The sequence below is a fragment of the Hippoglossus hippoglossus genome, chromosome 23, assembly GCF_009819705.1.
Source record: "Hippoglossus hippoglossus isolate fHipHip1 chromosome 23, fHipHip1.pri, whole genome shotgun sequence".
NCBI lineage: Eukaryota > Metazoa > Chordata > Actinopteri > Pleuronectiformes > Pleuronectidae > Hippoglossus > Hippoglossus hippoglossus.
Window position 1 is genome coordinate 818344 of NC_047173.1, and position 27310 is coordinate 845653.

A 27310-nucleotide genomic window follows, 5' to 3' on the forward strand; every position below is an offset into this window, starting at 1 on the left:
GGTTCCATTCCTTCTAAAGAGTCCCCTTCCTTTTCTTCTTCTTATTCTGCTTCTTTTTCTTATTCTGCTTCTTTTTCTTCTTCTTTTTCTTTTTCTTTTTCTTTTTCTTCTTCTTCTTCTTCTTCTTTTTTTTTGGTTTATTGCCGGGTGGCAACCAACGTCAAGGTGCACTCCTAACAGGACCATTCTATCAAAGTCCAAAATCAAAGGAGCCAATCGATTTACATGATGAATGAAAGATTGTTGTTCAACGTTATATAATATATCAACATAGGGTATTGAAACACACAGTGGATGGCGGGAATGCACCTTGACGTTGTTGCCACCCAGCAATAAACTAAACGAAGAAGAAGAAGAAGAAGAAGAACGTTGTTAATGTTAAATGTTGGCAGTAAAATCCAGCAGACTAGCAGCACAACGAAGCCAGGGGGTAATAAAAATGTTCAACTGTTGCCAAACCATGCACTGACCCTGTTTGAAAACTAAACTCATAAGAAAGCAATGTATCTACTATCAATTTAAAACTGGGAAAAGTCAAATAAACAGAGGCGGAGGGAGACACAGGGACACAGGCCCGGCACTCAGCACAATCGAGCCTAAAAAAGCAAACAGAGCAGCTGCCACGAACCGTGGCCTCTCACCATGTCCGATGTGACGAGGCAGCAAGGCTGAGAGGCAAAGCCTGCAACTCACTGACATATTCACTTGTCATTCCTGGATAACCCACATGGGTCCCTGGAGCTCTGTTAACTCAGTGTCAGATCTGACCTGCTCATTCATACACACACACACACACACACACACACACACACACACACACACACACACACACACACACACACACACACACACACACACACACACACACACACACACACACACACACACACACACACATCCCAAATCCACAGTCATATGAAAATAAAGTTGATATAAAAGTGACAGACAAGTTATATATTACATTACACTTAAAAATGGCCACATTCATTACCCAAAAAGTCATTTTTCCATTTTAGTAACACACCACTATTGCAACAAGTGCCCCTGTAGGTGTTTTAGTACACACAAATTGTGGTCCACTTTACTTTGGCACAGTAGTAAAGTCAGGTTTGCTATGAAAAAATTATTGGATGGTCAAATGTTAAACTAGAATGGCACTCAGCAGAGCATATACCTTTAAATTCAACCAAGCCCTACCAAAGTGCACTCACTCATACATATCAGCTCCCTTAATGTACCAAATGTCTTTTCCATCAACATCCATGCATTATTCCCTGGGAAATCAGTGAAAATGTAAGTAAATAAAAATAGAAGACCTGGATCCACCCATATGTATGCATCCATGTGAAAGATGATTTATTTATATGTTCTTGCTGGAAAGAAAAAAAAAACTGACAAACAAACCAACAGACAGCAGCAAAAACACAAGCTCCTTGGCAGAGGTAAAAATATTAGTCGAATTGGAGCCATATTTGTCAGTTTGACTTTCTGCTTCAAACACAACTGACCATATGTAGATGTTTTCTAAGCATTTAGAGATTTTAACTGCCGTTTTGTAAGTACTTTTTTAAAATATGGAGTAGCAAAACTGGAGGTGTGAACAACGATTGTGCGATGTACTGGACATAATAAGCCAGTAGCCACATACCGAGGCCTCAGCTAGTACAGTTAAGTCCTTGGAATCAAGTTAGGGTCCATATGAGTTTTTAAATTGATATTCAAATAAATTCACAGTGTGTGGTTTTAAATTATGCCAGTGGTGACCATACCCAATGATCTGTGAAAAAGAAGCATAAACCTGAGATAACAAAGAGGGTTTCATTATATGTTTTGATGCTGTACAACTCTTGAAATCCAGAGATACTACACCCACACTGCATGTAGTCAGCTGTCATCAGACATGCCACACAATGATAACGCCCTGGTGGAGCTGCAGCTACACCACCAAATGCTAGTTGGTGGCAGGGGTTTTCTTATTCCTTTGGGACCGCACTTCAAACAATGCCAACTGAAACTGAGCAGATCCTGTTATTTTCTTCTACCTACATGTACTTGTCCGGCCTCTAAGAGACACGCTACCAAGTGGATCAGTCCCAAGTGGCTGTGGTCCTTGTTGCTGCGATGTGTAGTATTTTGTATTTTGATGTCAAAAAGGAAGATAAAATCTAAGAAGATAAAATGAAATCAGTGGCTACCTGGAATGAAAAGGAAAAAAAAGATGGTATCATAAGGGAAGCTTTTGACTATATGTATTAATATATTATATAGAATCATTATATTCTATATTATAGTATTTTTGAGTTTAAAATAGCTTCTATGTCACTTTTGACCAACATTTTTTAGTCAGCAATGAAAAGGCAGAGAGAGGGCTGGTGTTTCTTCTTTCCAGCTCAGTGTACGACTTTGTTTAGACTGGGGAGGTCAGCAGGTTTACAACTGCTGAAGCTCCTCACCGAGAGCCCCAGCAGGTCCAGTTAAAACAATAAGACACGTCTTCATGGCCCAATAAGAGCCCCCAGGACACAGTCGGTCTCTCACACAGTCTCTCCTCTGTCTCTTTTATTATCCTATGTCTGTCTTTCTCTTTCACTATCCTTGCCTTTCTTTATCCACCTCTGCACACATATCTCCCACTCTCACAGGAGCTCCGACTCCAGATGAGGTCCAAGCATATCACAGCCATGTTATTACAACCTGGCTCTTGCAGTGTTTCACCCCAAAGCCCCAAAAGTCTGGCTGGCAGAGTATAATGGAGACCGGAAAAAGGAGGAATAGAGTGAAAGACAGAGACAGATAGAAGGAGCAAAACTTAGGAAAGAGGAGAGGAATGCGAAAGAAAGTTAGAATGAGAGAGAGAGAGACAGAGAGATGGAGACAGGATAATTTAGAGGCTCACAGTCACTCTCCTCAGTTTCCTCTGAGGCTGATGAGGAATGAGGTGATGCTGAACGCCAGTCTCTCAGCCTGATCTCCTCAGCAGGGACAAGGAGAGATTTCACAGTTTTAATCAACTGTGAACTAAAGACCATGTAAACTTTAACATTGAAAATCCAAATCCCTTTAAGGAACAATACAAATAGAACAAAAATTATTGACGTACGTGTAGGAGTCCTATAATGTTTAAAAAAGTACACAGATTTAAAAGATATTCTGCAGATGATCTTGTAAACTTGTTAATTTGGAGAGCTTTGTTGGAAACTTAAGAAAAGGGAAGGAACTTTCAAAAAGCACTTGTTCAGTGATTGAATGAATGTCTATCACAGCCGATGCTCCCATAATAAGACTACCTGTGTGTGTGCGCATGTGTTTGGGTGCATGTGTGTCTGCACTGAATGTATATACTGTACATTAATACACAAGTTTGTAGGTCTACCCACTGCTGATCATCTGCCTCTCTATACCCACAAATGTGTGAATTACCAGTGGTTTACATTACAAGGGATTTTATACTGGTTTCAAGCATGAACTTTGTAAAATGTCCAGACAATTAGGTCCAGACAAAAACAGAATGCAGTGTTAGATAGTTTGGGTCGGACACGTTTACGACTCCGGCGAGGTGTGCCGCTGTATGTGTCTGTGTGGGTAGAACATGCAAGAGGGAAAAGATCTTCCTGCTGTAATCTCACATGTTCTCACTCAGACATTTTCTGGACATTTTACCAGGAGGCTGGCAGGAAAAGACCGGACATGCGTGTTCTTACATTCGCGCCCTCCGGAAAATGTCAGGATATGTGCCGAGTTCAGTGCATGTTTGAAAACAGCTCATGTGACTTTGAAATCCTCTTCTGCACAAACCCGTTAAAGCCTCAGAAGTGATTTAAAACATGAACAATTCAGATGCTGTTACAGCATCCTCTCCAAAGACAACACTGTTACATCACTCTGTTACATCACAGCTTGGTCATGTGCAGTGAATAGCTAATGTATGTGTGTGTTGTATTTACTTAATTAACCTGGTTTCATTACTGGAAGCAACAAGCGGAGTCTCTGCCTCAGATTCTCTCCTTTTTATTCCTGAGGGGCTGACATTAAAATCTGATATTCCCCATGAATCGAGCATTTGCACAGCTGTGAACAGCAATGCTTTAATAAGTATGTTTAAAGGTCCTAATAACAAAGAAAACCTGGTCATTAGTTATAAAAATTGGATATAAAACTCCTGAACTGTCCTCCCCCTCCCTCCACTTTTCCATCCATGCTGTTGTAAATGCCATTTTAATTGAAGTCCTGTCAGACACTAGCTGTGTGTCTCTCACTGGTTTGCTCAAACCACAGTGCTATAGGTGCTAAGCCATGAATTTCAATGAGTGCTTTTCTTCAACTGCCTGCATTGAACTCCTTTACATAAGGACTGTGCCTTTCTACCAACCCCTCACAATCTCTTCTTTAAACACACACACACACACACACACACACACACACACACACACACACACACACACACACACACACACACACACACACACACACACACACACACACACACAGATCCCCTTTGCTCATTCTCTTGCTTTGTCTTATTGTAACTCGCTCTCACTTTAAATATCACAGTACCAGGACTCCTGATTTGTTGCACATCATTTTGAGATCTTAGTTTTATTACTTTAACAAACACAACTACTAGCTCTCAGCTGTGGTTGTGTATTAGGCTACATTGTGCATCATCTGGGAATATTTGGACAGAAAGAAGTTCAATTAAAGCACTATACCAACAGCAGGCCACATTTTAGGACAAATGCCTCAATAGTTGGTGAAAGGTGGAGTAAAAATCTGAATTGCATGAATCCAAAAGAAAAAAAGACACACAATAAAGGACACTGGCAACAAGACAAAGACATGACATGGAACAAACCCCCTCTGTGACTGGAAGAAACCAGGTTGAATTTTGACAAATGCAACACAGGATTGTATGCTCAGTCCCTTGCTCTTCTCCCTGTTCACTGATAACTGCACATCCATGAACAGCTCCAACACTCATTCATTCATTCATTCACTCAAGTCATTCAATTTGCAACACCACCATTATGTGCTGTATTTAAGACGGAGCCAGGGCGGCCAACAGAGAGGAGGTGAGAGCAGTGACATTATGGTGTAAGCAAAATAACCTGCTAAATGTAAGCAAGCAGATGATTGTGGACTACAGGAGGCTACAGGGAGGAGGACATGGCCGTATCCACATCCGGGCAACAGCAGTGGAGATGGTCATCTGCTTCAGCTAGCATCAGGGAGAATAAGCTGAAAACACCACACAGATGTGGTCATTAGGGCAGCGGGACAGCTCTTTTTCCTCCTGGGGCTGAGGAGGTTCGGAGTGGACTCAAGGATATTCACCAACTTCTACAGGTGTACCATGGAGAGTATCCTGGCTGGCCACATCACAGCCTATATGGCGGCTGCACTGCCTTAAAACGCAGAGCTCTGCAGAGGGTGGTCAGATCAGCCAGCGCTGCCGGAGGAAGGCGCAGCCGATCCTCACTGACCCCAGCCATCCAGCCTCACACTCACTTTTCACACAATCTGGCAGGAAGTTCAAGAGCATCTGAACCTAAAACCAGCCGGGTTGAGAAACAGTTTTTACCCAAAAGCCATCAGGCTACTGAACTGACGATGCTGCGCACACACAACATACTCACACTCGACAATAATACAATGGCACACACATACGACCTCCCTTTTCACTTTCACTTCACTAGATAGATCAGCAAATATCTCTACTTTATTTTGCACCACATGCAGTCCATTGTGTTAGATGTTCACGTTGGTTTTTTTTACATTTTAAAGTAATCAATAGCGAGAGGAGAATTGCTCCACTAGGCGGCATGGTGGTGCAGTGGTTAGCACTATCGCCAGCCTGCCAAACAGCTGCTGTCCTACAAACCAGAAATAGTGGTGGTTGACAAGGAGCAGAAGAGGGCAGTTGTGATAGTTGTGATAAATACAACATGTCGAATCAGATACTCCCATTACTACCATTATTGACAAGAATTCCTCAATTCATTTACCTTCCATTATGTCAAAAACTGTTTATTCTAATCAGTGCTATAAATCCGTCCTGGGAGAGGGATCCCTCACAAATGGCTCTCTGAGGTTTCTACATTCTTCTTCCCCTGTTAACAAGGTTTTATTTAGTAGTTTTTCCTTACTCTTGTTGAGGGTTAAGGACAGAGGATGTCACACTTTGTTGAAGCCCTATGAGACAAATTGTGATTTGTGAATATGGGCTACACAAATTAAATTTGATTGATTGATTGATAGATCTGGCAATCACAGCTGACGGTAACATCGGTAAGAAGCAAGAATAGACCGAAGAGTACAAGGGACTGAAAGAACAACTGAAATAGACGGAGATAAAAAGTAGATTTTCATTGTGAACTCAAATGAACTGAAACCTGCCTGGCTGTCTCAACGTAGGAAAACTGATGGTCTGCATCTATGTATGATGGATAATGCCCTTCTGAAAACTCTGAACTAGTGTTGTTTTAAAGAATCAAAACAGATATAGTTAAATACACAAGCATTAAGGGCTACTCAACAGTTGAGGGAGCTAAGTAGCAACATTTACATGGAGGTCGGAGAGCAAGCAAACCAGAGTTCACTCTGGGTTAACAGAGTCCAGCTGCTACTGTAAAAGAGAACTATTAGATTCACACAGTCCTTGTTTAATAAAATAGTGCAAAGCGTGTGTGTGTGTGTGTGTGTGTGTGTGTGTGTGTGTGTGTGTGTGTGTGTGTGTGGAGCAAGAGAGAGTTCTGGCTGAAGCCGATTTTTGCTTCCTGTACAAAGCTGGGAGTAATGGGACAGACAGTTTACTTTTTAAAATTAAAATTAACCATTTTGCCCACTCTTTTGTACACTCTTTTAGTTAATTGCAAATACATTCAGATTATTAATTCAGTGTTTTACTTCAGCATTTACAACCTCCAGTCTTCTCTGTTAAGTCTCTACAAGCACACCTGGATTTCCACATTTATCTGGTTCTTCCTAGCAGATCCTCTCACACTCCATTAGATTGGATGGGAAGCATCTGGGAACTGACATCTTCAAGTTTCTGATGTTGTATGGAGTTTAATTTTGAGCTCAGTTTGGATTCAAGAACCCTCATGGGCTCTTGAGCAGGATTCTTTCTTCAAGGACCTTGGCTGCATTTATTCTTCCCACAGATCTGATTAGTCTCCCTGCCCCTGAAAAGCCACCCCCCCCATAACATGATGCTGTCACCACCATGCTTCAATTTGGGTTTTAATTAAACTTGTGATTAATGATTGAAGAGTGTTTGCTGTACATGCAAATTCACACATCAATTCTGTAAGTTAAGACCAAACAATGTTGTTTTGAGCCAGTCTGAGCTTACAGATGTGTCCGATGTCACTGTGTGTGTGTGTGTGTGTGTGTGTGTGTGTGTGTGTGTGTGTGTGTGTGTGTGTGTGTGTGTGTCTGTGTGTGTGTGTCGGCACCAGCAAGCGAAAGGGAAGTAGAGAGACGAGTCAGGAGAGTCTGAATGAATCTCATGCAGCTTTTACCAATTTAATGAAAGTATCATTATGTGGTGATCAGTGTTGAGATTGCGGCAGTGGTTGCAAACAAATCAACGAGAAGAGAAAAAACACATGTTAATACCAGGTGTATACAGGGCTTCTCTCTCTCTCTCTCTCTCTCTCTCTCTCTCTCTCTCTCTCTCTCTCTCTCTCTCTCTCTCTCTCTCTCTCTCTCTGACAAGGGATATACCTGGTTAGTCACACTGGATAAAAACTAAAAGATGTGGTCATTGTGAACATGAATTACGTGTATTTGCAGATAAAGCGAGTAGCTGTGCACTTGTGATCTCTCAGGAAGGATATAAATACCGATCTCAACCAGGTCACAGAGGTCTACAGACGCTTCCTTTATGTCCTCACGTGAAATGTAAATTGTAGGACTTTAGACATAGGTGTGTGTCTTTCTAAACTATTTCAAATTAATTCAGTTTGCCATAGACAGACTAGAGTCTAATACATCTCAATTATTTAGTGGACATTGATGGGAAAAAAGACAATTTTACCAATATAAAACGAATTCTAAAACACTTAACTGACACATGTGAGTGAGGGGGTCTGAATTCTTTCTTGGGCCATTCTGTGTGTTTTAGTTCCCAGTCTTCTTAGTCTATTCCGCGTGTTTCCTGCATTTGCAACTGAGCAACAACTATACACCAGGTCAGCCCCACACCCCCGTATTAAACATTTCCACTGGCCAAAGACAAACTTTGGCTTAAAAATAGCTCCTGAGGGGAAAATGAGCAGAAAAGAGAAAAAACATGAATTCCACCATCCACTCACAGGTAAATAACTCCCCAAAGAGAGAGAGGAAGTGCCATATTGCTCAATCCCAAGAGCTTGTTTTTAAAGTTAAAATCACATGCTGGAATAATATTTAAACAAAGCATTTATAAAATGAAGGAAGAGTGGGTGCTCAAGGACGAAAGCATTAGTCACTTTCAGCACCGCTGCTATGCTGTGATTACCAAATGTAAATAGCAGTCGATCGTTGTAAACAAAGTTCACAATAAGGTCTTGCCAAACAAAAGCTGGCGATGTAGAGGTAAACTCTTTGAGCTTCATAGTTTTCAAACCGAATCATATTTATCGCAGTATTAAGTCCTCTCATGATTACTAGATCCCGAGTGGCCACAATTGTGAGTTGGGCCAGCAGCATGTTGTATGAAATCAAAAGCGTACATGAGCACATAGCCTTGAAGTCCAAAGGGTTATCAATGTGGTAATTGAAATCACCGTTATGCTGTAGTTAGTGCAGGCTGAGAGTAGATCAGAGCAATTAGCTAGAAACAAGGTTGAAATACTATCAAAGCTCAGATCCAGTGTATTTAAAAATATCTGAATACATTATAGCCAGTGCTCCACCTGGCTTCCTATCACAAATCGAGTGAATAAACCTGTCATCTAAGGAAAGGCCCCATGTGTATTTAGGTAGTGTTCACTGATAACAAGGTTCTTCTTACTTTGTGCCTGGACGTTAAACAGAGCCATGTGCATGACGCAGACCAATTAGGTCCTGGATATTTGTATTGTATATAACTGTTTGTGTAGCAGTATTGTGTAGCAGTGTCAGTGCTTACGACACTGTGTAAACTAGAAAAACTTTTAATCAGTGGCATGTTTACGGCTTTGTGAGCAGGAGTTTGGACACATCAGGGTCTTTAAGTGTAAATCAACAGCCTACAAGTTTACAGAGCAGCCGTTTTTGAGCCAGCAAGTCAACTGAACACTTCTCAGCCCCCACTGAAAGAGAAGAGTTCCAGATCTTACACATTTTCATCACACAGATTTCATCATGATGTGCAGAGAAATAAAGTCTTTTAGACGGACTTCTGATCTCCATAGCCTTATGTTGATTGCCCCAGCATGAACAATCACAGCAGCAGTCACAATCATTGGTGATGACTTTTGGACATGTACAATATCAGAGAACCTCGAGGGAGTCAGTGCACTTCAAAATGATTAAAAAGTCACCAATACCACTGATGACAAACCTGTCAATTGCTGCCGTTAGTGAAGAGGTGGTAAATAGAGATGATCCTTATTGAGCCTCTAGTCTGGAAGTAGCTTGGAGGGCTGCCGTTGCCGTATCAGTATCGATGTCTGTCACTGTGGCCTCAGCTGCTTACTCTGAGATTTCACTCCAGTAAAGTGATCTTCTCGCATGGTCCTCAGGTCTGGCTTAATGCTGTTATGTTCAGCTTTGTCAGACATGGTAGAAGCAGCAGGTGTAGCAGCAGGAAAAGTAGCTTCAACTGCAGACATATTGGAGTTTTGTTGAGGTTGGGGAGAGAACTTAGGATAGCTTTGTGGGTGGCATATAGCTGGTGCTGAAGACCACCTCCACTATTGAGTGATGATTTTTCCAGGTTGACAAGGCTTGTCATACATAAATCCCCATCATTAAAAGAAAGAGGATTTTAGTTTAGCATATATAAAATTACTTTTGAAGTGTTCAGTGTATGAGGTGCATTTCCTTCGAGTTGTATTTTGCGCATTCCATTTTGAATGCCGAAAATTTAAAAAATACAAAAATTCACTTGTACAACTACTGAATTTACGCTTGGGAGAAGCGGAAAATTTGATGCATTGATACAAAAAGATGCACCTAAATCCAGTGGAAGCAGATTCATCCAATAAAGTAAAGCCTGTGCTAAAAAAATTAAAATAAACTGGCAGTCAAAAATATAAGGCATGTGTGCATCAAAGAGGACACGTTCCAATGAAACAAATCCTACTATTTAACAGTAGTGGAGGGAATCATACTTTTTTCTTTGTGCGCAACCATTGATTATATTTTATATGAGAACGCAAATACCATCATCCTGTTGTTTCATCTGTTTCCTTTGTTTAGAAGAGTAAAAATTAACCCTTATAGAATAAGATGTTAAAGAATAAAAATTAAGATATAAGTTGTTAGAGTATTTTCTAATGCATCTTTTTTTCTTCTTCCACTTTAAGTCACCCTCTTCTCATATAACCCTGACCGACACACTATGAGGATCAATAAACTAAAATATTAGAGATTACCACTCAGAGTTCCACCTAATGATGAAATTATACAGCATTTGACAGAAACCCTGAGCTGTCAGTGTGTAGGCGTATAATAGGTGAAGTACAGCTTTTGATGATGTTTGTAAATAATGATGATAACAGCCAAGTAGACAGAGCTCCCTGTACTTAAAATTCCCACATTGCCCCTGGGCTATCATTTAAAAGCTCCCTGTACCTCCAATTTCCTGCTTTGGTTTGTTTATTCCTCTGTCAAGAAGAGGACGTGCACATGGGCCTACATACTAGTGTCAGTGTGTGTGTGTGCGTGCGTGCGTGCGTGCGTGCGTGCGTGCGTGCGTGCGTGCGTGCGTGTGTGTGTGTGTGCGCGAGAGAGAGTGCAGCAGCAGCCTCAGCTCGGCTGCTTCCTCTCCTTGCACAACTTCAAATAAACACACACAACTTCCATTGGTCTACTCCACTATGTTTGTCTCTCTGTGTTTATTTTTCCTCTTTTTCTCCCCCGAATATGGACTCCTCCCCCATCCCCTGCTCCCACAATCCCCTGCTCTCTTTGACTTCCTCTGTCTCCACACATGGTCCACTATGGACTGTGTCCCAAACCACTCACTGATCACTATATTCACTTTATAGTGAGTTTGCCATTTTGTAGTGATGTCCGAGTGTTTAATGAAGTTTTGTGTACCCTATATAGTGCACTCATTGTTTCCCATAATGCATCCTGAAAAATAGTGTCCAACAGAGCACGATCTAACATCATACATTGCGCTTGAGGCAGACAAACGAGAGGAGCTAGGAAAGCTTGAACAGCCCGACCCGTCTTGTAAATGTAAATACGAGCAGAGCCCAACTGCGGGAAACAAGTTTACTTCTACATTTAAAGAAACACTGTAAAATAAACATATAAGATTTACTGTGGGATTTTCCACCGTCCGACGCTACTGTTGTCATACGTCACAATCCTGGGACAATGACGTCATTCTCTGTGCCGAGCAATGTCCAAATTAAGCAGGGGGAGGGGGGGGGTCTTTTCCCAATGATGTTAGTTTTTTTTGTTTGCTTGTATGCATGATTACACAAAAATAACTTGATAGATTTTCAAGAAACTTGGTGAAGGGATGTGGTATGGGTCAGGGGATGGAGGTCCAAGAAGTTTCTTTTCTCACTGACTTCTTTGCAAGATTTGGGCCTTTTTCAACATTTGCAGAGTTTTCCCAGGGAATAATTTGTGGATCTTGATGGATAAAACGGAGGCAAATTTAAGAAATGATATCTATGAGTGTGTGTAATTTAGTGCAGCTTGACTCAATTTAAGGGGAATTTTGGACCTTGCCGGAGGTATGTGCTCTACTAAGGGGAATTCTAATTGGGTTTTTTATCCGCATGAGTGGTACATGTAATAATAAAGTTTATAAATGTATATAATCATATATAAGATATAAGTAGATTATTTATCTGTACAATCATGTATGAAAACATAATAACTGGTTTATTGATCCATAAAATCAGTAAAGATTTAATGATCCATTAAGTCAGTTAAGATTATATGTAATAACTGGTTCATTTATCTGTATAATTGGTACATTAATGTATAGTATCTAGTTAAATTATTTGTACAAACCATACATAAAGGTATTATAACTAGTTTTTTTCTGTATAACTGGTATATAAATATGTAATAGCTGGTTTATTTAAATGTATAATTGGTACATTAATGCATACTATTTAGTTAAATTATCTGTATAAACCACACAGAGATGAATAACTAGTCATCTATCTGTATAATCAGTATATACAGACTTAATAACTAGATGTTTATAAGTATAATCGGTATTAAAAAAATGAAATTACTGGTTTATTTTTCTGCATAATCAATGTCTAAAAATGCAATAACTGGTTTAAAAGAGTATTTTGCAGTAGGAAACAAAGACTTAAACATGTCCTAAGATCTGCTTATAATAAATTATAATTAACATTACTTAATCATAAATATTTTGTGTTCTTGGAGGGGCTAAGATTCAAGTGTGTAAGGACTGCTTTTTGTGCTTCTAACTAAAACAAATTGATTACACGATTAGATATATTGTGTTTTTTTTTTTTTTATATCTATTCATTTATTTGAAATTACCTACAAATGTAAAAATTCTTTAGTTTCAGTTTCTAAAACAGAATATAACAAGAACTTGAACCTGCTATACTACCCAAAGTGTCTTTTAAGTGTCTGCATCAGTCCATTGCCTCCTGATAATTGGAATTGTTAGCATTCAATAAATCCTTCAAGGGGCTGCTGACAGGCCAATTTCATCTCTGCTGACTTGGCCTGCAAATCAAACAAAGCTACTGTTCAGCCTACCAGCACTGTGCTATATTCACATATGGCTGAACAGCAACCTAATGATCTTTCATACTGCGAGAAAAAACTTGAAACCTGACTATCAACAGTGGTTTTCTTTGTTTTCCATTCAAAATGGTCGATTTTTCTTGTCCACAGTTGACTATTAAGTATCATCTAGTCATGGAGTTCCACGACTCACTCACAGAAACTCCTGTGACCAAACATTCTCTTGGTACGCCAGGCATGGCGCCGGTATGAGATGGTGTTTAAAATTCCCAGCTCACTGCCAACCCCAACTTTTCCAGGAATTGTGGTGTTGAGCTCAGAGAAGAATTTACGAGCATATTGTTTTCACTCTGTTATGGTGGTGGCTACATTGTCCAAAAGGTACAATTAATAAATCAGACTGAAAGACAGACCTGGTCAACTCTGAGGCATTGGTACGATATCTAACACTACACTGCAACTAATCAACCTTTTTCACTGCTGATGCAAATCACACACAACCTTGTGCTGACCAGCCAGATTCTCCATTTTAGAGATCCCTGATTTCCCCCCGAAAAGGAAATATGCTTCACCATTCTACATGAATGTCACCACTGGGCCTGTGAGCCATACCTGACTCATGGGTTCATAGCTCTCCCACATCATGACAGATCAGGAACATTTGCTCGGGGAGCTGTTCCCCAACTCATGTTTAGGAGCTCATGGGCCCACGTCTTTGGTTCTTGCCTGGATGTGCTTCAGACAGGGCTGTGAAGCACAACAGAGTGGAAACACACGATAATGGAACAAACAATTGTTGCTAGGCTTTATTATCCCCTTGTTGAGAGTCAGGGAGAAGGAAATGAGCCGCGAGCTGACACTTACCATATGCAAAGCAACAATCAAACAAAAACTGTCTCTCCCACTCACACACACACACACACACACACACACACACACACACACACACACACACACACACACACACACACACACACACACACACACACACACACACACACACACACACACACACACACACACACACACACACACACACAGCCTAGTAACAGCCTAGTCCAGAACTCTACTGTTGCAGTTGTGTGCACATGACACATCTAGGGAAGATTAACAGCAGATAATGAATCTATATATTCTGTAAAATGCCTCCCGATAAAAACTTTATTATACATTTCACTAGAAAATGTTTTTTAGATGGTCAGGATTGAGAACAGGCTGTAGCTGCTCATGGTAGATATACCACTGTTTTGGATATGCCCACTAGTATACCCACAGCTAATATTCCTTCATAATTTGAGCAATGGTCACCATTATTTGAAAAATAAAATCAGACGGAATTGATACAATTACATAAATTTGTGGTCCTCTATGCATTTGACCATCTTGCGGCATGAACACAGTACATAGTGTTTGAGCTGAGCTGATGTCTGTGACTGTATGTTATCAGTTTGATCCACTTTCTTTAAACAGCAATGTGCCTGGTCCTAATCTGGTTTGAAATGGGACCTTTAGAAGGCAACAGATGCAAAAAAAAAAAAAAAGATGAGAAGAGCTGAAGACAGGAGCGAAGGAAGCAATGTAAGGTAGCATGGAAAAAATAATGTACAAGGAGATTCCTGTGGAACACCTAGATGCTGCTGCTATTCCTGTCCAGGAGAGAGAGGGCACAAGTCTCTGATTGAGGAACTATGGACTGGTGCAGGAATGTCTGGACGTGGTTAAAGGCTCAGGACAGCCTGCCACAGCAGGGCAACAGGAATATACCACCTTCACTTGTTTACTGTGAACATCCCTGACCGGAACTGGTCTTACGCATACTAGATATGTTAAGAACATGGTGTGGAGGGGGTGGACATATTTGGAGAACATAGATTCAAAATGAATAAATATGTACAGTATTTATTTATTGAAATAAATAAATTGAATTCATATACAAAACACATACACGCAATTTATGTTTGAGCTTTTCTAGTAAAAATGATCAAATTTCTCCATGAAATTTAATAACTGCACTAATTCTGCCTTTTCTCTTTGACTTCCACGTACTTATAAATTCCTGGTCTAGTTTGGTGGTGAAACCTTGCTAATCCTCTATATAAGGTATATGATCTGTCTGTGGCTGTCGCTGAATTTGTTTCCGTCGACGTGAGCGATGGCAAAACTTTCAGAAATAGTTTTGAAGGAGGGGAGACTAGAGCGAGGGAAAGGGAGATATATTCATAAGCTGGTTTATGGGGTTTCCAGTGAGCAAACACACTTCTATTTCTGCATCTCTTTCACCTCTTTCTCTGAGCATCGCCACAGAGAGTCCTCTAACATCCTGACACAGGCTCATAACACGCCTCCGCACTGACCACACCATGACTGTAAGCACCCAAGATACAGAGGAAGAAGATAAAGGAGAGGTCACACTGGTGCCGCCTCTTCCTCTGTTTGATCTCTCTCTCTCTCTCCTCACGCTCAGTCTTCACGCAACACCACATTCCTCCAGTGTCTCCTTTTTGTGCCCTTTCAAAGATGATAGATGGTGGCCCTCTCATCTGTCTTTGAACTTGACTGCCATACTGTCTCCATTCACGGCTGTATGCATGCGACCATTGTGCTTAGAGAATATGTGTGTGTGAGTCGGGTAGAAGAAACAAGGCCTCCTCACCTCTGGATCAGCTTCTTCAGCGCCAGGGTGGTAGGGTCAAACAACTTTAAGAAATCCGACCAGCAAGAAATGGATGCCAAACATTGTCAAACATTGCGCTCAGTGTCTACTGTATCATTGTGGAGGGCCACTGACCAAGTTAGAGGCATGATGTCAGCACCCTCAAATCCCACAGCTTCACACACAAGGGAAAATAACTTTCTGATCCGACAGCAAAGAGCAGGGACATAAATAGCAGAGATTCATTTCAAAATAAGAGTAAATTGCCCATGAACATTGTCATGCATGTTAGAAATATCATCAACACACTCACTCGATGTGAATCCTTCAGATAATCTCTTGCTGCTTCCTCACGTCGCCTCATTTGGACACTATCCAGAGTTTTTACTTGGGTGCGGGCGGGAGAAACCCTGGAGGAAGTGACCCTGACTTTTGCGTTCTCACATACAGCCCCTCTGAATAATTTCAGCAGATTATCCGGAGTTGAGTACAGGAGTGATCGGATCTCACTTACGTATGTAATTTGTGTTTGACAAGACCCAATTAGGTTGGTGTGACCCAGTCTGAGTTACAGATGTGTCCGATGTTACTGTTTGTGTGTGTCTGTGTCTCGGTAGCTTTGTGTGTGTCTGTCTCGGCAGAAAACAAAGGTTCAGTTCATAGTGAAACTAGCAGCTCAGAGGACGTTAGCTGACTAGGCGTCCTTCATATGGCCCAGGATGCATTTGTGTTCACACTGCTATGAATGTAGTCTGGCGTGATCAGATCTATATCCAATCGGAGTGCGTTCACACCTGTACTTAGAGCAGTCCGCTTAGATCGGATCACAATAAAATATAGTCAGTTTAGACAGTTTAACCTATGTGATTTGTTGAAAATTCAGCAATATGCATCCAGAAGCCGTGTACAGGCCTGAAATAAAATCCGACATCTTCTCTTTGCTCGTCTCGGAGATAGATTTTCAAAAACAAAGATCTCCCACTTTCTTACAGCATTCTCTCTCATTCTCAGTCTTACCATCAGAGCGGTGGATGCAGGTATGCTGGTTGTCACTGAGGAAGAAGCCATGGGTGCACTGACACTCATAGCTCCCCATGGTGTTGAGACAGACTTGTTGACATCCACCATTGTTGTCCCGACACTCGTCCACATCTGATTGGATGCAAAGAGAAGGAAAAAGAGAAAAAAATTATGCACGGCCATTGGACCTTGACCTCTTGACCTTCAACCATCGAAATATAATCAGATCATACTTGAGTCCAAATTAATATTTGGACTTAATTTGAGGAGATTCCCACAAAGAGTGGAGGCATGGGAATCTTTTCAGCGTTTTTAAATCAACCAAAAAAAGGTTCTTGTCTGTGGCTTTGCTAGGCTTGTCCCGGCCTTACAGCCGACGCGGTTTGGCCTATGTGGTCTAGGAGGACCAAGTCCTCTGATGGATGCAGCCCCTAAAATGAGACACAGCTACTGTCTGGTAGAAGACATACAACACTGCATTATTTGTATCTACAAAGAAAAAACATGTATCTATTGCTCAATCTTCACACTGCAGTTGGTCCTCACTGTTGACACTTCGTGATTATATCTTATTTCTTGCTTGTCTGTTCATAATTAGTTTTTACATTTGCTGATAATTATTGTATTACAATCTGGGCCTTCTTGAAAAAGACAGCTGGCTCTCAACAGCATTCCCCGTATAAATAGGTTTGAATGAATTAATGAAAGTATAAACAAACAATTGGGGCGGTTGTCTGGCCAACCAGAATGTCGGCAGTTCGATGCCAGTCTTCCCCACCTGCATGCCGAAGTGCCCTTGGGCAAGATACTGAACCCCCATTGCCCCTCATAGAAAAAAAAAAGTGCTGCCCATAGATGCACTGTATGAATGTGTGTGTGAGTGGGTGAATGTAAAACTGTACTGTAAAGCACTTTGAGTGGTCATCAAGACTAGAAAAGCTCTATATAAATACAGACCATTTAATGAAGCCAAAGTATTTTTAAACTCACACCTTGGGTACACTGCAACCATTAGATATTAATCAAGATGTGAATATGACTGTTTTCTTATGAAATACTAGCAATAGACTCTACTTTGTCTTATGATGGCAGATGACTGATGTTTACATAGAATGTGTCTCTTTTGTTTTGTATGCCGCTGTGTTTACGTATTTTTGATTGTTGTTGGAGGTTCCGAAAGTTTCTCTCTGTGGACAGTGTCTTACTTTGTAGCTCATTAAAACTGGAACTACATTTCCCTTGATGTTTATAGTCTTACAGGCCAAGCTGGTTGACACTGGTGTCCTCTATTGTGATAAATCAAGTGCTGTTGGCCGGCCTCATGCTGAATGCATCTGAAACCCGTTCTTGCTTTGAGGAAGGTCTCTGACTGAAAGCTCATAAATTTTAAATATATTTGCACAGAGTGTGCAGATCCCTTTTTTCTTTTACACTTCTCAGTTATTCACATACATTGATTTATCTGTGGTCATCTCTTTGACAGCACACCCATCTGTATAATATAACTGGACAAAAACAACATATTTTGGTCTTTGAGAACACAAATGATGTACGTGTTCATTCGCATATAGAGCCGGGAAGTGAGATCTGATCACAGCGGTCACTGGAGACACATGTGGCGACACATTCCAAAGCCACATGTGAACTTGCAGCTGTCCACTTGTGATCAGATCACCAGCGATACATGTTAAAACCAGCTCTGAACTGGGCCTGAAAGTGAAATGGGGTGAAGGGTAAAGGAGGGGGCAACAACAACTTGTTAGCATTCTGCATGCAAACAGGCAGTTTCATTGTCCGAAACATACCGTAGCTGTGCAGGTACATAAATTGGATTTCAGAGGCTTTACTGTATGTTTCTCTTAGACTGATGTGTGTTTGTTCTTTTCAGGTCACTGAGATAACCAAGCAAGGAAGCGTCACAATGAAAGGGCAAACGTTGAAAATATATGAATGCAGCATATGATTGGTCCTCGCCTCCTTTGTATTGTGGCTGTAGCTGTTCTTCCTGGCCACACTGATCCCTTCCTCAAAGAGACTAAAACAAGAGATGGGTGACACCGTTTCAGAACACTACAATATTACATCGATGCAATAGTGTATTTGTTAGTTGAGCTGAAACTCGGAAACACTGGCAAAACTTATTCAAAAGTTTGAGTTTTTACAATTTCCCAATGGTGGTCAAATCTGGCTCATAATTTTGTGGTTTAAATTCATAATGTTGGTGGGGATATTAACCAGGAATCCAGGGTGTTAATGAAATGCTTACATTTTACACATTGCTTTGTCCCTTTCTTTCTTTAGCTGCTTTCAGACATGCACTGAACTCCAGACATCCTCAGTAGTTTCTCCACAGGGGCTGGTTGTGTGAACGCAGATGTCTGAGTGGAGACCTCTGCAGACTTTCTGCAGACTGACTCTGCCTGTCCCCGTAGTAGAAAGTCTGCAGAAAGTCTGGATGAGTCGATGTGGGGACACAGCAGGACATTCTGCACAGGATTCACCTCAAGTTAATGAAATGAAAAAACTCCTCACCTGAATCCTGCGCATTATTTGTTGCTGTTGTGAACAGGACTGCGCAGAGAACCTCCCGCTGCATGTTCACGTGCGAAAGGCAAACTGTGGGCACCCAATTCTCCGGAGTTCCTCCACAGGACATGTCTTCAATCGGCTTTTGTAATCATGCACCTTATCTTATAAAACAAAGTGTCTTTCATTGATGTCTCCCGCCTCATATCTGTTACATGTTGGACCTCTTTGTGACACGCTGTGGTTTCTCACCGCCTGCTGTGCAGCCACCTCGCGGATCTCACAGTGAAGTGAAACGGACGTATCGGAAGGAAAATAAACTGGCGCAATTGCACCAGACATTCACAGAGAGTACCAAGCGAGCGACACATTGAGCCCAGCTGTGTCCACGGCAAAACCAAATAAATAAAGTCAAAATCAAAAGGAAGAAAGGAACCGATGAGGACCGTTCTTTAATCAGACTACAATTAGGCAATCTTAAATCAATTTGTGTCCTAAGTTGTTGACACAGTGCATCTGGGAGTTGATGGAGTGACTTTATGCACACTCACGCAAAGTGATTTTTTGTTTTTACCAAAGTGTAATTTGTCATCCGAGCCTCACAGAGAGCACCACAAGGTTCTGAGGTCTCTGAATATCATGCTCTGCGTCTATTCAACGCCACAACATGTTTACTGTTTTTCCCAGAGCATGGAAAAGAAAAATTAGAACTAAATTGAGTGTCAACTTTGACAGCGAAACAGCTTTTTTTCAAATTGAGCTGTTGCACTGCAGCTGACATATACAAATCTCCTCTCCAACTGTACTAAACTTTAGAATCTGTACCCACTGTTGCTGTCAAACTAAGGGACCTAAACCCAGAGGGGGACAACAACAGATGTCTCCTGAAGATGGATGTGTGGCAGGGCTTGACATTGTACCGTATTCCCAGCTATGATCAATGAGTCAGGAGGGAATACCGCATGTTCTACATTTCTACAGGAAGACATCTGATTTTAATTTTCAGCATCTTTGAACTCATCACAGCTGATTGAAGCCACAGCAGTGATGTATGATGTTATGACAGTATGTCATATGAGAGCTGAGATCTTCTCTGTCTGTGGAGGTAGTAGGTACATACGCTGCCAGTACTCATTTCATGCATACATGTGTCGACGGGATAAGAGAGGGAGTGTGTGTGAGGGCAGTGAGTCCTCGGCCAGTAAATCTCCTGCTGAACGAGACCTTTGAAAGCGAGACATGGTAACAAACACTGAGATCCTGGGTTGATGGGCGGTGAGAAGATGAACGTCAGAGATTAGCTTAAACAGCAGTTTGACTAGGCTGTTCTGTTTATATGATTACTATGTATCATAGGGTACTATTTATCTCAACAGTTTGTGATTACAGTAAACACAAAGCTTGAGAGAGGCTGGTGATGGTACGCTATCTGTGAGTCAACACGTAGGAACGCATAACCCAATCTGAAGTGTGCTATATCTCCTCAAAGTGGGCTAAATATAGACTGGTCCTACTAAACATGCATCATACCTGAAATACACCCACATTTTCTGGAACGTACCCTCCACTGACTGCCAGAGACCTATCTGTCTTTTCTATTTATTTCTAAATATAATTGATCAACTACTATTTTTCTGAAATGATTCCAAACTAGTTTTAACTGAAACAAACAAGAAATAACCATTAAAGCTTCTCTGAGGCCTGGGTGCTACCTGGTATGTGGATATTCTGCACTACCAGAATGCCACTGTGCAAACAGCATTATACTGCCGGAGGAAGAGTAGGACTGTTACACTATTTCTTTGCCGTTACTTAGCTGTTGTTGTTGTAGCATGACACATTATCGGCAAACTGTAAGTAAGTGGCACACGGCCGCAGTGTTTGTGAGAGCTGCTACTAAAAGATTTAAAAGGTGCGGTTAAAACTAATGGAACAGAGCAACATTCTTCAAGTTTTCAGGTATTTCCACCTTTCTGATACTTGTAATTGTACTCCACTGCATTTCATATAGCAATAATTTACTCTTTCCTCCACTACATTCATTTGAAATTCTGATGAAATATAAAAGTGTACTTGCATAACATGATCACACCATAAAATATGATACATTGCTTCAGCAGTACATTAAGTAGTAACTATTTACTATTATTATTTCACCCATCTATAACTCTGAAATGATGAGTACATGTTAATGCTTCAATTATAAGTACCAGGTTAAAGATAACATTTCTCTATTAACTTAAATAAGCCTTCGCTTATTGGACTATTACTTTTAATTGACTGTTAATTTCAAATGGAAAAGGTCAGAAGGTCACCCGGTGAATGGGTGTAGATCAGTGGTGTCAAACTCAATCACAGAAAGGGCCAAAATTTAATACTGGGACTACGTCGACGGCCAAACAGGGTCAACATTTATTAAACAGGATAGACAGGATATTGGATAAAGTGCAAAAAGAAAACATATTTACATTCTTCTTTTATGTGCATGTGCCAGAGCCAGATGTCTGGCATCTTTTCTTGGCTGCCATTTCATTCATGTTTGGGGTTAGGTCCTGTGCTATGGAAACCCTCAAGATGGAGTGAAGGTGTGCATCAGTGAGACTACTCCTGTGTGGGGTTTTTGTTCATCTTCATCACAGAGAAAAGCGTGAGGGTGAACTTGACGGGGCAGGCACTGGGATCTTGGAACGCTGCAAAAATAATTTAATAACACCAAATACGCGGCAGCTGAGCAGGGGCGCTTGCTCTGTGTGTGTCGAGCCGGGCATTGCGCACCATGGCTTGATCAGCGGAGTCCGTGAATGCTGCCTGGCTCTCTGGCCGGAGCGAGATGGAGAGAGAAAGACGGAAGGAAAAAGAGAGAGAGAGAGATAAGCCTCAGAGACACGGGGAACTTGACGGGGCAGGCACTGGGATCTCTGGAACGCTGGAAAAATTATTTAATATCATCAAATACTCGGCGAGTGAGTGGAGAGGAGCGCTCGCTCGCTCTGTGTGCGTCTAGCATTGCGCACAGTGGCACGGCCTATGGAGCTTTTTTTTCACAAAAAAAAAGTGTGCGTCCTATTTACCGGTGGGCCAGTTAAGATAGACATTTGATATTTTATCGCGGGCCGGATATAATTGTACCGTAGGTCGGAAGAGGCCCGCACGCCTTGAGTTTGACATGTCTGGTGTAGATAATTAAATGTGGCCACTAAATGTCATATTGCAGCAGTCAGGAAGTCAGTGTCTTACCCAAGTGCAAGGAATTGAGGAGCTGGGGATCAAACCACCAACCCTCTGATTAGTAAAATCCCACTCTACCCCCTTAGCCACAGCCAGCTATTATTCAACCAAAAGAAACTACATCAATGGTACAACATCCCCACCACCAGCTGTCTTTCAGGGAAACATCTGGACTAAAACAGATTTGTTGAACTTCTGTTTTACTAACGGACTAAAACTTAGAGGAGCCCATACTACAAAGCGGGATTTGCAGTTGTCGAGCTATTTTCAGATTTAAGTGGGTTTTCAGTCCTACAACGCTGGTTTACTTCTAACTTCTTACAATCACCATTGTAACTTATGCTGAACAACTAAGCTGCTGGTTAAAGGGATAGTTCACCCAGAAATAAAATGCACTCATTATTACTCAACCCTATGACGATGGGGAGGTGGGTGAAGTGATTGAGTCCAGAAAACAGTTTTGGAGTCTCAGGGATAAATAGGTTAGCAGCTGAATTCAATACAATTAAAGAAATTAGTGACCTATCTTCAGACGTAATAAAAGAACAGAAAAAACACAACATGCCTCCATACCCCTCGTGTGGTGTCATCAAAGTGTCCGCAAGCCACGACATTCAAATTCGACTCGAAACGAGATAATTTCCACTGTGTTTTAAGCCTAAAAGTCCTCTGGAAGTGGCTAAGATAGTGAAAATTAGCATTTCCGACAGTCCCGGAAGATATCAGCGGACATTTAGCCATAAAACACTTTTGCTTAAAACACCTTTGCTCCCTCCTATTTCTTGAAAAGCCCTGGGTGTAGAAGTTGCATTATCCAAGTTGGAATAGGGCAGTGCAAGCAATCTTATCCGTGTATGGTTAAGAATAATTAATATCTAATCAAAAAGAAAAGTATGAATTGAGGCCACACCACTTATAAGACAGGTCATCTGTTTCCCTCTCTGACCTCTCCACACTGAAAATTAAGGTTTTTGGACCATCCATATCTTTTAGCTGGAGGAAACAAAAACTGAACAGCTCAATTTAAAACTTTTTTCTCCTGCACCAGTTGACCTGTAGTGGGATCTGAATCTCTATATCACTCCTCTTCGATGTTGTTAATATTGGCTTCATCTGATGAATTTTTCAGTGGCTCCAAAGTAATCATTCATTCAAGCGGAATTCAAATGTTTCATCCAGAAAATTATTTATTTCCTCTAAAGAGTGCTTGTCGAGCTGCCCTTGACTCCGCTTTCACTGTTATGAGATCAGGTATTTGCACATATTATTATACACATGTGCAAATATGTGTGGAAAATGTGTGTGTGTGAAAAAGTGTTAAGAGGCAGCAGTAGCAGGCAAACAAGCAAAGCTGTTTATCATGGCTATAAGATCTGCTGTAAGTTTGAAACAGACTTGGTAGGTAAATGGTCTGTACTTGAATTCACCCATTCAGCACTTTCTCTGTCACTGGCACAGCCGTCATTTGGGGCTCAGTATCTTAACAAGGACCCTCCGGCTTGTGGAATGGGGTAGACGGGGGTTCATACTGCCGACCTTCAGGTCAGAGGACGACCTGCTCTACATCCTGAGCCACCCCCTGAGCTTCCTTAATGGATAGTTAAGTGTGTATTTGTGTGCATAGCCAGTGTCAACTGGAGAAGAGAGTTAGAAGTTAGCAGTATGGCTTTTAATTAACAGTTAATTGTCATTATTGATTTTAGTCGTAATTAATATTAAACCGAATTTTCCGATTATTTTCAGCATCAATTGCACTATGCTATGTAGTTGCCTGCTAATTCACTACTTTATCTTCATTTCTTGGCTTAAATTTTGACTTAACACCTGCCTCTGGCATGACTAGCAGTTTGGACTTTGAATGGCAAGTTACTATCAACAAAGACCAGGCATAAGGCCAGGTGGTGCAACAAACCAACAGACCAACCCAGGTCTGTCCAATTGCTGTCAAATGCCATGGCTAGCAGAATTTCTCTCACAGTCCACCATCAACAACTGTTGGCTTCTGCCAGCCTATCCTCAGGTTATCACCCCCGGACCAATGGGCAGACCAGGCGGAAAATCAGGACCTGGAGTTTGGGTTAAGCTGGATAACTGCATGCCATCCCACGTCCTAGAGCATGCACGTACCTTGGGTGGAGTATGTCCACAACTGCCTCAGCACCTCAACACAATTGACAGCAGAAAAAGAAGTAGCAGTAGACCGACCTCTACCACTTTTGCCGAGTCTGAAGGGAGGCTAGGGCAACTCTTTTTAATGCCTTGACTCTGACCACTGCCAGACCTGGCCTCCAAACTACTAGCCTGGACAGAAGGTGTAGTTGTCAACTGGAGATCTATCCCTTCAAGTGGAATCCAGTAAGTTGGTACCCCACTTCATTGGACCATTTGAAATCGAAGGACATATTAACCCTTCTGTTATGAAGCTGTAACTGCCTGCATCCCCCACAATCTTCAATCAACTTTACTATTGCCCAGTATAAGACAGGATCCACTCGCCAGCCTGCTAGCACCTCTGACTCACCTTGTACTGCTCGATAACCAGCCGTTCCTATGCAAGCCATGCTTACAAAGTGACTCAGTTGAACATCTTATATTTATTGTACTAAGTTACAGGGTCAGAAATTTCATTTTTTTATGAAAACACGTCTAGTCCTGTCTTATAGGGCACATTGTTTAGCACTGTAACCTCCAGAAAGATGATCCTGTAATGTTAGCTCAGCGTAAGTTCAGTCAGGAAGACCTTACCCCCATTCAATCAATATCAAATCTCTCACTCTCTCTATGCTTATTGATCAGCTTATTGTGGGCGTTTCTAAATGGCCAATCAGATTCTGCCACAGTCTCTTTCAGCCAATCATCAATCTGCTATCAAACTTTAAATCCCTTCTCCTCTTTTCCGGCAGTCAGCCTTCATTCAATGATGCGCATAATCCAGTTCCACCCCAATCTCCTCCAGTCTTCAGCAGAACCATCACTACCTTATCTAGATACTCAACCACCACCAGTGTCTAGCCCCCGGGGGAAATTCCTGTGCTACGTTCTGCTACACCCCCTCCTAATCCTGCTGACATCACATAGAGGTTTAAAACGCCAAAAGACTATAACATTCACATCACTGTCTGTGTGCATTTCAATAAATGTTGTTAAAACGTTGAATCAAAGTCTTATCCTGATTCAACTACTTGTCACTGACTTTGAAGGATCTGAAAATATTACAGATTCTTTTCTCTATGGGTGCCTGTATGTAATGATAGAGTTACAGCAATAGCAAGCCAGTTTTGTTTGTTTAAAAACTGTGTAATACACAGTGCAAAAGACTCTTGCTGCTTTTTGAGTCATTAACGGAAACGAGTCCATGTATGTATTTTCAGTTTATGTGAATTAACATTTGGTGTAATGACCTTTTCATCATTGTTTTTCAACGAATGTTTCAAAGCATTTTCTTTGACATTCAGCTGTCTGAAAGTCATTCATCTGAAGTGAATTCACAGCTCTGTAGCTGTTCTGTACTGCTGGCTGCTAGCACTTAAACTGTCTTTCAATCTTTCAAAAGGTTCAAAGCATGAGCTACAACACTTACGAATGCCAAAGCATATCCCACCAAAGACACAGAGTGTCCAAAGTGACATGTTTTTTTATGCTCTGAGTTTATTTTGCTCATGTCAGTCAGCAGTGGAGGACTAAGGGATGAAATGTGTTTGAGCACATCCCTGCAGGACTACGTTTTGTACTGGGGAGAAATACAGAAGTCTGGCTGACAGAGACACATTAACACAGCACTGGGGCTAAATGGGTTGGATCTGTCAATAATAAAGCCCAGACATATAAAAAAAGCACAAATGATGGAAACCCTCCACATGATGACTGACGAACTCTGGCTGAAAGGTAAGTTGAGCCAGGCAGGCTTAAGAGATAGACACACACACACACGCAACCTCAAGCATATTCTCTTCAGCACAGACAGACTGACATATCTATTCATACAGTGAATCAGACAGATTCTTAGATACTAACCACAAAGATTCTCACCAATACACACCATGGACAGATGAAGATTGACGCATATTTAAACACAGACTGCAAAACAAACACACATTTATAACTTACCACAGGCCCGAACATTCATTTTAATTTGACTGAAAACACATGGAAAGTGCTTGATCTTTTAATCAATAAACAAATCCCACAGACCATTGATGATTGTACAAAAATTCATTGATGTCACATTAAAGCAAATTTAAACCAAAGATCCTGCCATTTGCCAAGATAAGACATAAAAAAGACATTAATGGGGTGTTATTCTTTCCACCATTTTTTGACCACAGTCTCTACAGTCATTTAAAAGTTGGAGTGAATGGAGCTCTGTTAACACAGACACACACAGGACTGTTCTTACCCATGCAGTTGTGTCCATCATGGGCCAGCATGAATCCATCGTAGCAGGTGCACCTGTAGTTCCCTGGTATGTTGATGCATTCATGGACACAGCCCCCGTTGTAATCGTTTTCACACTCATCCATGTCTGAAAGAAAACGAAGGCTGTGTTACTGGGAGAGAAAGAATTGGTCTGTTTGATTGCTCCAGTACCATTATTCAGTTGTCATTAGCCTGCAGTTTTCTGCTGTTGAGCATTTCTTGTACTTTCATAGATCATCCATCATTGCAAACATAACAGTGCAACTGGTTTGGTCAAAGTTTCTCAGTGCTTCTTGGTGTGTAATGTTATGAAGCCCTTCCTGTCAATCAATGGATATTACTAAAATGAAGTTTAAAGCAGATGTTTTATACAGTGATGCAGGATCATCAAGCATATTAACAATAATGCCTACAAACGACAATTCAACACTTTCTAAATACAATTTTAAAGAGGAAAGGTTTTACAATGAAATTTAAAAATGCAATTTTAAAGGCAGAGGATGAGGTGTTTTCATCAATGAGTCTCCAATTAGCTTTTTAGTAGCCAACTCTCGGAACAATCACATGGTTTTCTGTATTCTT

The 27310-nt window shown here is 41.2% G+C and overlaps 1 protein-coding gene across 3 annotated transcripts in view; it reads right to left on the minus strand.

Annotated features, from left to right (window-relative positions):
* The window catches only part of scube1 (signal peptide, CUB domain, EGF-like 1), a 101574-nt gene that overhangs the window by 48423 nt on the left and 25841 nt on the right, over positions 1-27310 (minus strand). For all 3 annotated transcript variants that reach the window (XR_004613071.1, XM_034578243.1, XM_034578242.1), the window contains exons 3-4: positions 26709-26834; positions 16556-16690 (exon numbers count right to left, since the gene is read on the minus strand). Coding sequence is in view for 2 of the 3 variants with exons in the window: in XM_034578243.1 (XP_034434134.1) it covers positions 16556-16690; positions 26709-26834 (261 nt within the window). In the remaining variant the exon portion in view is untranslated. The remainder of the gene's footprint in view (positions 1-16555; positions 16691-26708; positions 26835-27310) is intronic.